General features: G+C 41.9%; 1 protein-coding gene across 1 annotated transcript in view; it reads right to left on the reverse strand.

Moving 5' to 3' along the window:
• Positions 1 to 10914, reverse strand: part of LOC117556765 (neurogenic locus notch homolog protein 1-like) — a 36540-nt gene extending 25626 nt beyond the window's left edge. Inside the window, 2 exon segments of the mRNA XM_034232276.1 lie at positions 9196 to 9277; positions 10679 to 10914. Of these exon segments, the coding sequence (XP_034088167.1) occupies positions 9196 to 9277; positions 10679 to 10736 (140 nt within the window). The 5' untranslated portion in view covers positions 10737 to 10914.
• Positions 10915 to 12053: the final 1139 nt, after the last annotated feature.

A 12053-nucleotide genomic window follows, 5' to 3' on the forward strand; every position in this document is an offset into this window, starting at 1 on the left:
AATAATGTTTAGCTTTTTTGTGCATAAAGGTGAAGCGCCCTCTGTCAAATACAGAATTCAATATCTTTGGGTTTTGGCATTTAAAAGAAGACGTTTTAAGAAATCACATTTTGACTTTCTTGAACAGTTTTAGAGACCCAACGATTAATTTAAAAAAGATCGACACGATAAGCCAACAATATATATTATAATAAATATAATTAAAAAAAATATATAATAATATACATGTCTTTTCTTCCTTTGCTATGTTTATATATATATATATATACACACACACACACCTTTAATGTTTTTGATTTCATTGTGTTTATACTTTATTCCACTTTTCAAATATTGTAATGCCTGAACACACTGCTGATGTAACAAAATAATTGAAGATCTATCTATCTATCTACCTCTATCTACCTCTCTATCTATCTATCTATCTATCTACCTCTCTATCTATCTATCTATCTATCTATCTATCTATCTACCTCTCTATCTATCTATCTATCTATCTACCTCTGTATCTATCTATCTATCTATCTATCTATCTATCTATCTATCTACCTCTCTCTCTATCTCTCTATATCTATCTATCTATCTACCTCTCTCTCTATCTCTCTATCTATCTCTCTATCCATCTATCTTGCAGGTTTATTGCACAACAGTCTGTATTGTGTGTCTTTAGAGAAGGGAGAAGAACTGGTGATTAGAAAACGAGGATCTTTTTTTCTTGTATAACTCTGAGCAATTATCCAAACAAAAGGGGGAATAAGGGGGAGGGGAGGTGGGAAAGTTTCCCGCCCAGAAAAGTCCCAGTGCAGCGGGACAGGGACGGCCTGTTGATCTAGTGTGTCTCTCTGGATTAGACTCCCTCAGAACCCTGAACACACAGTGTTGGAGAACAGACGCTGCTAAACAGTCCACAGCGGTTCCCATCTACCTTTCCCCCCCAGGCTGTCCACACTCATCCTGAATGAGTGCAGAGATCAAGGGGCCGGGCCGGCTCTGGATGTCCTAAATAAAGCTCTGCATTCACATTCTAAGCCCTCACATTCACACTAAGGATGGACTGCTGCTACAGTCACATAACTCACAGAAATCAGGTCGGCCGCACTCTTCTGCAGCGTCTGGGCAGTAATACATTGTCTCCAATAAAACTCAGCTTAAACATTAGAGCTGCATAATTCCACTGAACAACTGTCAGAAAAGCATTCGGCATCTTCAAGTGATTTCATGCAAATCTACAGACAGTTCTTTTCAGCCTGTGATTGATCAGTTCTCCTGCTGTTGTTCTTTTTTTTTAAAATGTTGTACAAAAACGTGAAGTCCTATTTAAGTTAAATATCCTTAGTATTTGGCATAAAAAACGTTTAAAGAAATCAAATGAGTCTTCCTTGGACTATTAAATAGACCAAAGGATTCATTTAGAAATAATCTACAGATAAATCCATAATGAAAAACGACTTCTTAGTTCAAATGCTTGAAGATAACAGGAAGTCCTCTGTGTCATGTGTCATCATTGAACGTCAGCGAAAGAAGTGTTTATGTTTTGAATCGGGGCAAGTGAGTGTGTGTGTGTGTGTGTGTGTGTGTGTGTGTGTGTGTGTGTGTGTGTGTAGTGTGTGTGTGTGTGTGTGTGTGTGTGTGTGTGTGTGTGTGTGTGTGTGTGTGTGTGTGTGTGTGTGTGTGTGTGTGTGTGTGTGTGTGTGTGTGGGAGGGCATCTGTTGGAGTGTCTCCACAGGGAGCAGGTGCGCATGTTAATGAAGGCAGCTGTTGGACAGGACTCCTCCCCCCCCCCTTATCCCTCCTTCCCTCCCCCAGCCCTCCCCTCTGTCCCCTTGTCAGATGGGGGGTGCGAACAAGCCAGCCTCTTCTCCAGGGACATAAAGAACCCATGTGAAGTCAGCTGTTGCAACTTCTGTCTCCTCTCCCCCACGCTTTTTTAGTTCCTACCTTTTCCTCTTCTCAATCCCTTTTTTCTGCACTAATACTGAATATTCTCTCCCTCTTGTGATATATATCAATGGGCAATATATACACTTTTTGCGCAATTCTACTGTGCAACAACCATTTTCATGTGCAGCAAATAATCTGTATAGTATCTCAAAGCTTAATATGTCCACTTCCCTATTCCATACTCATTTTTATTTTAAATGGATGAGTACTCATTTGTCTTTGTTTATTTCTAATGTGTGCATTTTCTCTATATTTAACATGTTAGCTACTCTTTTGTATTGCTTGCCCTTTATCTATGTCACTTTTGCTGTAGCGTTGTAGATTTCCTCGCTGCAGGACTAATAGAGGAATCGGATTCTGATTCTTCATGTCTCTGCTTTTGCTCTGTTTTCTATCCTGAATTTCTGTACAACTCCCAGCTGTTTGCTTTTCACAGCGCTCCCCATATGTCACATGGGACTGCTGAAAAACTCCCTTGTTGACTTTGTGAGGTGAGACCACTCCGAGGGTTTTAACAGTGCCATGAGCTCCACAGGGAGCCCAGACAGTTGCAATTGGCAGAAGATTGTAAAAAACATTTGGGTTTGCTTTGAAGTCTCCTTGCTTCCTGTTCCACTTAACCATAAAAACACACTGAGGAGAATTCACCGTGTTCATATCAACAGTGTTGTAAAGTAACAAAGTAGATTTACTAAAGTACTGTATTTAAGTACAATATTGTGGGACTTGTACTTCACATGAGTATTTCAATTTGTTGTACTTCTACTCCACTACAATTCAGAGGTAACTGGTGTACTTTTACTCCACTGTATTTAATACCTTTAGTTACTTCACAGATGTGGATGAATGATGTGAAATATAATCAAGTGTTAAATCAGCCTTTAGTTCCACCTGGAGTAAATCCACCAGCTACCCTGCAGTATACAAAGTACTTTAAACTAGCTGCACCTTTACCAGCTTTGAGAACACTTTCATGATCAATCATTATAAAACATATCATATATATTATTCTGAAATGGACCAATCTGCACAACGACTACTTTTACTGTCGCTACTTTCACTATATTTTGATGAGAATACTTTTCTACTTTTACTTGAGAAACATTTTGAATGCAGGACTTTTACTGTAACAGAGTATTCCTACACTCTGAGTACTTCTACTTTTCCTCAAGTACAAGATCTGAGCACTTCTACTTTTACTCAAGTACAAGATCTGACTACTTCTACCACCTCTGCATATAAAACCTAGTAATGGAACAGATGTTGTTAATTGTATTGGTGTGTGTGTGCACCCATGTGTGTGTCATCCCACGCTAACTAACTGTAATAGATCCTCTTTGTCCTGAAGTCAGCCCAATCTGAGATAAAGATCCACCCACACGCTGAAAAGCTAAGCAGCAAACACACACACACACCACGGCAACAGGTTTCTGTCTCCGCCATGCAATGTCCCCTCAGGCCGGAGCAGATGCTTCCCTGACCTCTGACCCCAAACACTTTTGTGACTGTGAGGACGGCCTCTTTGCCTTCTCTCCCCTCTCCCTTTTCTTTCCTCTGAGGCTGATCTACCATCTGCCACTCGGGGTGACTTTATCCCCCGACACAAAGACCAGCCCCTACTGTGTGCTGGAAATGCCACAACTGAGGAAAAATGTCCTGAAAATGACTACGATTGGCATCCGGTGACAATGTGTTGGTATTATTCTATTGGTGAGTCTTGAAACAGCATCTCCTGACCACCACACACATAGACTGCTGATCCCTGATGATGTGCAATAACAGTGCCTGTGAATATAAAGATGTATTTACAATCTGTAGACGATACCAGCTATCTCTTTATTTGTATCTGGTCACTTAAAAAAGTTATATATACACTGCTACTTTTTTTTACCATGTTGTACTTATCTGCTATTGTTTTTTTTACTTATTGTGTTTTTTAACCATTAATAACATGTGCTTTACTTTATCTGCACAATAATGTCAATGTCCCGGTTGCGGGACAAATAAAGGAATTCTGATTCAGATGTTTTCAAATCTCACACACTCACTTCACTCCTTTGGCTCTCTAAACTGTCTTTCGTTTTTTTGGCTCAGTTAGCTGATGTTCCTTTGGATGTGTCTAATCATTAGCCAAGCTCTGACCCCTGGGGTACACATCTGTGAATAAGACATAGAACAAAACAGTGAGGCTCTTGAGAAAGGAAATGAAAAATGTACCGGCATGGAAGGGACTGAACTCGAATCAGTGGGTTTGATACTACAGGAGATCATGTGAAAAGCTACATAATAGCTGTAAATACATGCAGGAGAGTGGGTTCCTATCAAGATCTCTCCTGTCTATCAAGTTGTACTATTCCAAAACTGCAAAGTAAAAAAAAAAAGTGTGGTTGCTAAGTGGTGTTAAATCCTGCAAATCAAGAAAAAAGGAGGCTCTTGCTTGGTTTGTTTTGGCAGTGATTAAGCTACTTCCTGTCTCACACTCTCAAAGGAGTGATGTGGGAAGATTTACGAGGCTCAGACACCTATGGGAGCACCTGCTTGACTAATGACTGCAAGATCGCTTTCACGCACAAATATATACCAGTTAGCAAACACCGGGTTGTATCGTCTGTGTGTGTGTGTGTGTGTGTGTGTGTGTGTGTGTGTGTGTGTGTGTGTGTGTGTGTGTGTGTGTGTGTGTGTGTGTGTGTGTGTGTGTGTGTGTGTGTGTGTGTGAGAGAGAGAGGTGGACCTTGTTCTGGAGACCTCCCGCCTCACAGTCACAGGAGGAAACACACCTGCCTGCCGCTGCACTTCTGACAATCGTTATCAGCGACAACACATCTGCTAAAGTACCTCAGGTCACACTTTATCAGGGCGGCACATCACATGTAACATCCTCCTTTTAGAGCTGAAATGGGACCAGCTCGACGCAGTTGTTCTTGTCTCTTGTAGCAGAAATACTAACTTGTAACAAGGGGACTTTAGGGATAATGAGCAGTAACTGTTTTAACTGATAACATTTCCTCTCATGGATATTTTCATGAGTAACAAAACCAGTAAGTGTTCACATTGAAGAAGCAGGAATCACTGTCATGTTCACTTCTTCTTTCTACGAAAATGATTCGAACTGATTAACCAGTTGTCAAAATAGTTTTTGATTCATCTAAAAGTTGACAACTTTGATTAATCCTGCAAAACATGCACTTACACGCCTCTAACCCGTTCACACCATTTCCACATGCTCTGTGGTGCACCCTGACATGCCAAGTGGCTGGTGTTTCTACGTTTGACAGCCTGTGCCTGTGAACTGTCAGCACCCACTACAGCCAAATAGCCTCTTATCTCTTCGCTGTGACACGACTTTGATCGCCCCGCTCTGAGGATCTCCAGGCGCACAGGATCCCACTCTTCTGGGGCCCCGCTGACACTAAAAGTGGGGAAATATGTGTCCACGTATCGAATGTGTATTCCACACTGGAGGACTCAAAATCAACTACTAACTTGGCCTGGCATCTTGGGAATGGGCCCAACCAGGGGAGTGGCAGCCTCAGAGCTTAGACCCAATAAAAGCCCCACACCAACAGGCCCACTTGACCCAGCCGTGCACCTGATTGGCTTAAGCCCACATGGAGCTGAGACCTGCTCCGTAATCCTGTAGGAGGACGAATGAAGAGCAGCATTCCTTCCTGAATGAGAGTGGAACGTCTCCTCAGTGGTGCTGTAGACGGTCTTCATGTGTGAGACATTTTATCATCAATATGCAACACCAGACAGTTCCATGCAAGGTCACAGAGGTCGGACACACACCGCAACAGACTGAAGTTTTTCTGCCACGGGTCTATTTCTGTCAGATGTCTTGCGGTATTTGAACCATGCAGCGAGACAGTTGAGATGTTTTCTGAGTTTATTATTAACGTGCACCTTGCACCAAAACAGGGTCTATTTCAGCAAAGACGCATCAGCAGTCAGCTGTGAAGCTGGGGTTCGAGGGGCAGCAACCTCTCAACCTCACCGTGCGTCCATCACCGTCCCACAAATGGAAACTAAAGATGTGACTCTGTGCCCCCACATGCTTTCAGAGCTGCCTGCATAGCGAGCGGCTTCAGCTGCATGAGAAACAGGAAGCCCCAGACCTTCAGATAACCTTTCACTTCACAGAATCATGAGCGAGTGCTTCCCTATTACGCCGGCTCGCTGTTGTTTCTGTGCGTCTGGTATTACCACAACATGATGTGAGACCATTTAGATCTGATTCAGATTGGCCCCTCACTGAGGCCATTACTTGTGACCAATTGATTTGAGGCATAAATATGAGTTTGGGTTTCTTTTAAAGCACAGCGACCTTTAAAAATAGGTTGTGCAATTGAAGACAAACCTGATGAGATGTCTTTAAAAAATAAAAAAGACACTTTCCTTTGTAAGGATTAAAAAAGACATACTGTTTGTTGATACTGTGTTTGTCCCTCCCATGACATGTTTGTCCAAAGACAGAGTCTAATTTATTAGCACTATAATTCATAGAATAACAACCTGTCTGGACAGCCTGAAAATGTTTTTGTTTGTCTAACTTTAGAAGCAGGAAGGACAGAAAGACGGGGACAATGGAATACCACTTTAGTCTCGAAGTGATTATTATCCCCCTAAATCCATCTGTAAGACATCTGATTACCACAGTTTACACCAAGCCTAACCTTGTTCTCTATGCCAGCAAGTGATTTCACCCTCTGCGCTCACACTCGTGGGAACTGTGCTGCAAGAGGATTTAAATCTATACCTTACCACTCAAATCTGAGTCGTTGCATGCCTCAGAAACCGCTGCAAAAAACTCCAAATCAGAGTATGACTCAGGGGCCAAGCACCACAAAAGTGGATTTAAAACAATGTGATGCCGACTTTTAACAGGAACAATTTTAGGTCACAATATCTCAACCCTGGCCCAATTTTGTGGCATTGCTCTCACTATTATTGCAGTGTGAGACTCTTTTTCTCCTAGCGTGCAAACCATTGGTTTCCCCAGGTGGACTTTCCATTTATGTCAAGACACAATCACTCACTGAAATTGCCAGATAAAGTGTCCAAAAATATATATAGTAAGGATAAGAGGTATATTTTTAAAAGCCCCCTTTAAGAGTGGAAATAAAAATATTGTGAATATCTGCAAAAATGGCAGAAAATGCTGCCTTCTGTCTCCTGAATTTGAGATACCCTGTTGTTGTCTATGTTAATGTGAGTAGTTTTGGGTCTATTTCTCACTACTTTCTGAAACATTAAAGACCAAACCAATAAATGAATCTAGAAAACAATGGTTATTGCTACCCTAACCCCCTCAGTAGAGACGCTACACCCCTGACCCCTGTCTGTACCTCCGGTGACTGATGGCTGCAGGGACAGCAAGGAGGAAGAGGGACAGTGATGCTCTTATCCTGTCTGTTTTTAATTGGACTGAGTAGAGATGGAGACCAAAATAACAGCTTTGTGGAGGGGGGGGGGACCAGTTGCAGTGCACACGTGCGGTGGTCTGTGTGTGTGTGTGTGTGTGTGTGTGTGTGTGTGTGTGTGTGTGTGGTGTGTGTGTGTGTGTGTGTGTGTGTGTGTGTGTGTGTGTGTGTGTGTGTGTGTGTGTGTGTGTGTGTGTGTGTGTTTGGAGTGTGTGGAGTGTGTGGCGTGTGCAGATTAGAAATAGGTGGCCCTGGGCGAGCAGTATGGGGCTCTGAATGGCTCCCCCTTGTCCCTTGACCACAAGCCCCGAGGGCTGGAGCTGGAAATCACTATAACAAGTGCAACAAATATTTTTCATCCTCCTCTTGTTTGGTGTGAATGCTGAGAAGCACACTCCAAATGTATGATTGGCAGACATTCTGTTCAAACATCACAACCCTCAGCTCGATAAGGAATCCACTGCAATAACTCCTGACATTCAGAACCCAGAAAGTATTAACCATAATTCATTCACAGTTTTGTAATAACTTCATCATCAGCATTTCAGCATTCACACAACAATTTCTTCAGGAATGACATTGTCCAGCTGTCTTTTGTCGTCTTGCACAATAACTTGGTGACTCACACATTTTCATATATAGGTCAGCTAAATATCACACCTATTAAACTGTTATACACACGCAAAGTCCAAACAGATATCCCACAATCTGCCTCCATTCCCACTTGTTTGCCTTTAAATGTCTGCACTTCATTCCAATTAATCCGACTCTCTTGACATCCAATCCAATTACATTTCACTGCCATCTGGTTTTCTAATGGAGATCACAAGCAGGGTAAGGTTAGGGGTGGGGGGGGTTTGGGATTGTCCATTCAGAAAGCAGGAGACAAGCCTTTTGCAAGGAGGGGGGTTATGGCAGGGGTTTGGTGTGTGCTGTGGTGGCTGTGGCATGATGGGAAGCCCCACTCAGATTAGTCACACAGCATTATTCTGACTGCGGGACAATGGGTGACGGGCGGCGGGCGAGCCCCAGCTGTCGCCCATGAAAAGACAAAAAAACAAGATTTAGGACTGGACGCGTCCCCTCACTCTGCTGGGGAAGGGGTCTTGCATTCATTAACGGGGAGGAGGGAGTGGGGGGCTTTTGTCAGGCTCCCCTTCTCTCACCTCTCTGAAGCTGCACTCTTTGCTAAACTTGTATTTCTTCACTTCTTTAACAGACAAAAAAAGTGCTTCTTTCCAACTTCCATAAATCCCAGTCTGAGGTGTACTCCAGTACATTAAGCTACGATGGCTATGTGTGATAAAGTGAAGAGGATAGACTTGCATATTCAAAGTAACTAAGTATGCACACGTTATGATCATGTTTAGGGTAGTTATTTAAGCTGTATCATTTATGATTATCCTGTTATATCTCATTATTAATATATTTGAAAGGCAGCTACATTTATTTATTTTCTAAATATGTTGCACCAACGGGACTGGCACAAAAGAGATTTTGTTGTTCTTTAACAATGACAATAAAGTTCCTGAATCTTTTTTAAGGGGAATGTGTGCAGCCTCAGAAAGAAATGTGGCTCCTGTAGCGATGCAGAAGCTAAACCAGCCCCGGATCAAACTCAAGGGCCCCTGGTTGCTGGGCACAGGGCCCGCTCAAAAGCTGGAATGAAAAGGGGGAATATGTGGCCCCTTTTTTTCTTTTTCTCCCGTCCTAAAAAAGCACTTTCGAGTAGAGAAAACACGCCAGACTGCACCTCTAAGACGACTAGAAGATAACGGGAAGCTCTGTGGTGGTCTGCGTTTCAACATCTGCTGCATCAGACTCTGCACTTACTTGCACTCTCCATTTCCATTATGGCTGCCTTCACACCGTCCTCCATTCAGGCATGATTCAGTGGGAAGGGAGCATTTTAGACCTGTGGAGCACAACAATAAATGAATAATACACTCATAAGACCAGAGGTGGGAGAAGTACTCAAATCTTGAACTTGAGTAAAAGTATAAGTACAAGAATATAATACTCTGTTACAAGTAAAAGTCCTGCATTCTAAATGTTACTCAAGTAAAAGTATTCATTGTGCAGACTGGTCCATTTCAGAATAATATATATGATATGTTTTATAATGATTGATCATGAAAGTGTTCTCAAAGCTGGTAAAGGTGCAGCTAGTTTGAATGACTTTGTATACTGCAGGGTAGCTTGTGGATTTACTCCAGGTGGAACTAAAGTCTGATTTAACACTTGATTAGATTTCACATCATTCATCCACATCTGTGAAGTAACTAAAGGTATTAGATACATGTAGTGGAGGAAAAGTACACCATTTACCTCTGAATTGTAGAGGAATCGAAGTACAAAGTAGTAGGCTACAACATTGAAATACTGAAGTAAAGTGCAAGTACCATAAAAGTACTTAGTTACTCCACACCACTGTGCAATCTGAACTGTAAGGATTAGCTGGAGTTGGAATACATGGGAAATGATTCCTCAGTGAATTCAATTCTTTAATAAAACATTTATTTTAATGTACACATCCTTAATCTGTAATTGATTTGTTACACAGTTGTCCTGGGGGGATTTTTTTTGGGGGGGAAGCCTCTCGTGGACACCGGTGAGTCCAGAGCGTGTGGTGCGGGTAGTGGGGGGGGGGGGGGCGCACGCTTTTGCGGAGAGAGCTGCAGCAGCTGCGGGGCTCAGTGCGGAACAAAAGAAATCAGAGTCCAGCACGAGCCATACAACACTCTCCTCGGGCATTGTTTACCGGCAGACGGGAATAACAGCACCTCCTCCACCCACAACACTCTACCACCGTACAGACAAAAGGTGTCCCCCCCTACCCACCCCCCCCCCCATACGCGTCCCCCACACACGCACCCGCTCCCATTATGTCCCATGTTATTTAAAACCGCTTCTCAGCACAATCTACATCCAAATATGTTATTATAAGGGATCAAATCCAAGGTACAACAGCCAATCAAATGACACGTTTTGATCCATTACTTTTGTATAACTTTGTGTTGCGTTACAAGTGCTCATTATAGGCTACTTAAATACCTTTGGACCCTTAATACAAAGTAAAAACGTTCACACAGAGGGAATCCGCGGCATTTGGCTCATGCACTTGTTGTAAATTCCCACCAGCAATAAAGTAGGCTAACTTCATTAAAGTTTCTGGGGGGGTTCCAAGTTGTGATCAGTCTACAGCTCGTTTTTAACAGCTCAGAATCCCACGGTACTGATATTTACAACCTTCTTTCAAACTTTAATTCATCTTCATGCTCCTCTGCAGCGCATATTTAAACAAGTGAAAGTTTACCTTGTGTGAGGACGATTGCAGGAATCAGAAATGTTAGTTTCACAAAGAAACGATACATTCCTCCTGTTCAGCTTCACAAAATGCCGTTGACTCCCGCGAAGGGTTCGCATAGATCCAGGTCGGTCCAGGTGTTCCTTATAAATAATATCCGAGCAGGAGGGAGGGTAATCCAGCAGAACACAGAGGGAAGGGTCTGGAAGAGGACTCAGTTCATAGATGTTAGCCTGGCGCTTTCCGAGTTCTCAATGAAGTCTGCAGGCAGCTCTACAAGTTCCCCCCTCTCTCTCCCCCCCTCCCCCCTTTTACTCCTCCTCCTCCTCCTCCTCAGGCCATATAAAAGCTGCCTCTCACACACAGAAGGAACCAATAGCCATCCCTCTCCCTGTCCAAAAGTGAAATTATTAACATTCAAAATTATGGAAGTACATTTACTTCATTCTTTTTTTATTCTTGAACCTATACCTGAGGTAGGCTAATATAAGAGCACCAGGAAAAGTGCTATATATAAATACCATGTATTATTATTATTTATTTGTTGCACCTAACTTCACTAAACAGTAACACTTTATATTAATAGGCTACACAAATTAACCATCAACTAGTTGTTCATTAACATGCATATTAGCAGTATATTGGCTCTTTATTAGTCATTATAAAACACTTATTAATGCCTTATTCTACATGACCATATTCTACAAGTAATAAGCCATTAGTTGAGAGTTTTTCCTCAATAACCCTCTAATTAGTGCTTATTTGTTGCATGTAAGGAAGTTGTTGTACATGAGTTTTGGTCTTAATATGCTCTGCTCAATATGGGCCTAATAAGACAGTAGTACCACAAGAATAGTAATTATCCCATAATAACACTTAACAAATATGATCTCTTCTACAAGACATAAAACGATAAGTGTTAGTTGTGTCTAAATAACTCAAAATTAGGTATTTATATCTAAGAACATGTTCCATATTTTAAAGTGAAGTCTTGTTCATAACCAATAAGCTATTAGTTTGACTCTAATTGACCTGAACATGTTCCCTATTCTAAAGTGGCCTCCTCTTCACACTTTGTAAATACATTATAGCACACAACTACTGAAATGAACCTTAACAGTACATGAACAAAGTAGGCACACACTCAAATATCTGCTTTATTAATGAACCACTAAAGAGAGGTTCAGACACATGTACCAAAACATGTCAAGTTTCTCCAAGGCTGAGAACATATGCAGCCTGTACTTTTTAATAAAAACAGATTTTTTTGTAACAGATGTTATGTAGTTGTGATCATACTGTGGGACCTGCTTGTATGTACTTACACACTAGGTGTACTGTTCTCTCTATGTGTTGTACTGTCTCAGTGTGAACAGATTAAACA

Source organism: Gymnodraco acuticeps, unplaced genomic scaffold (genome assembly GCF_902827175.1).
Source record: "Gymnodraco acuticeps unplaced genomic scaffold, fGymAcu1.1, whole genome shotgun sequence".
In the NCBI taxonomy this organism is placed as follows: Eukaryota; Metazoa; Chordata; class Actinopteri; order Perciformes; family Bathydraconidae; genus Gymnodraco; species Gymnodraco acuticeps.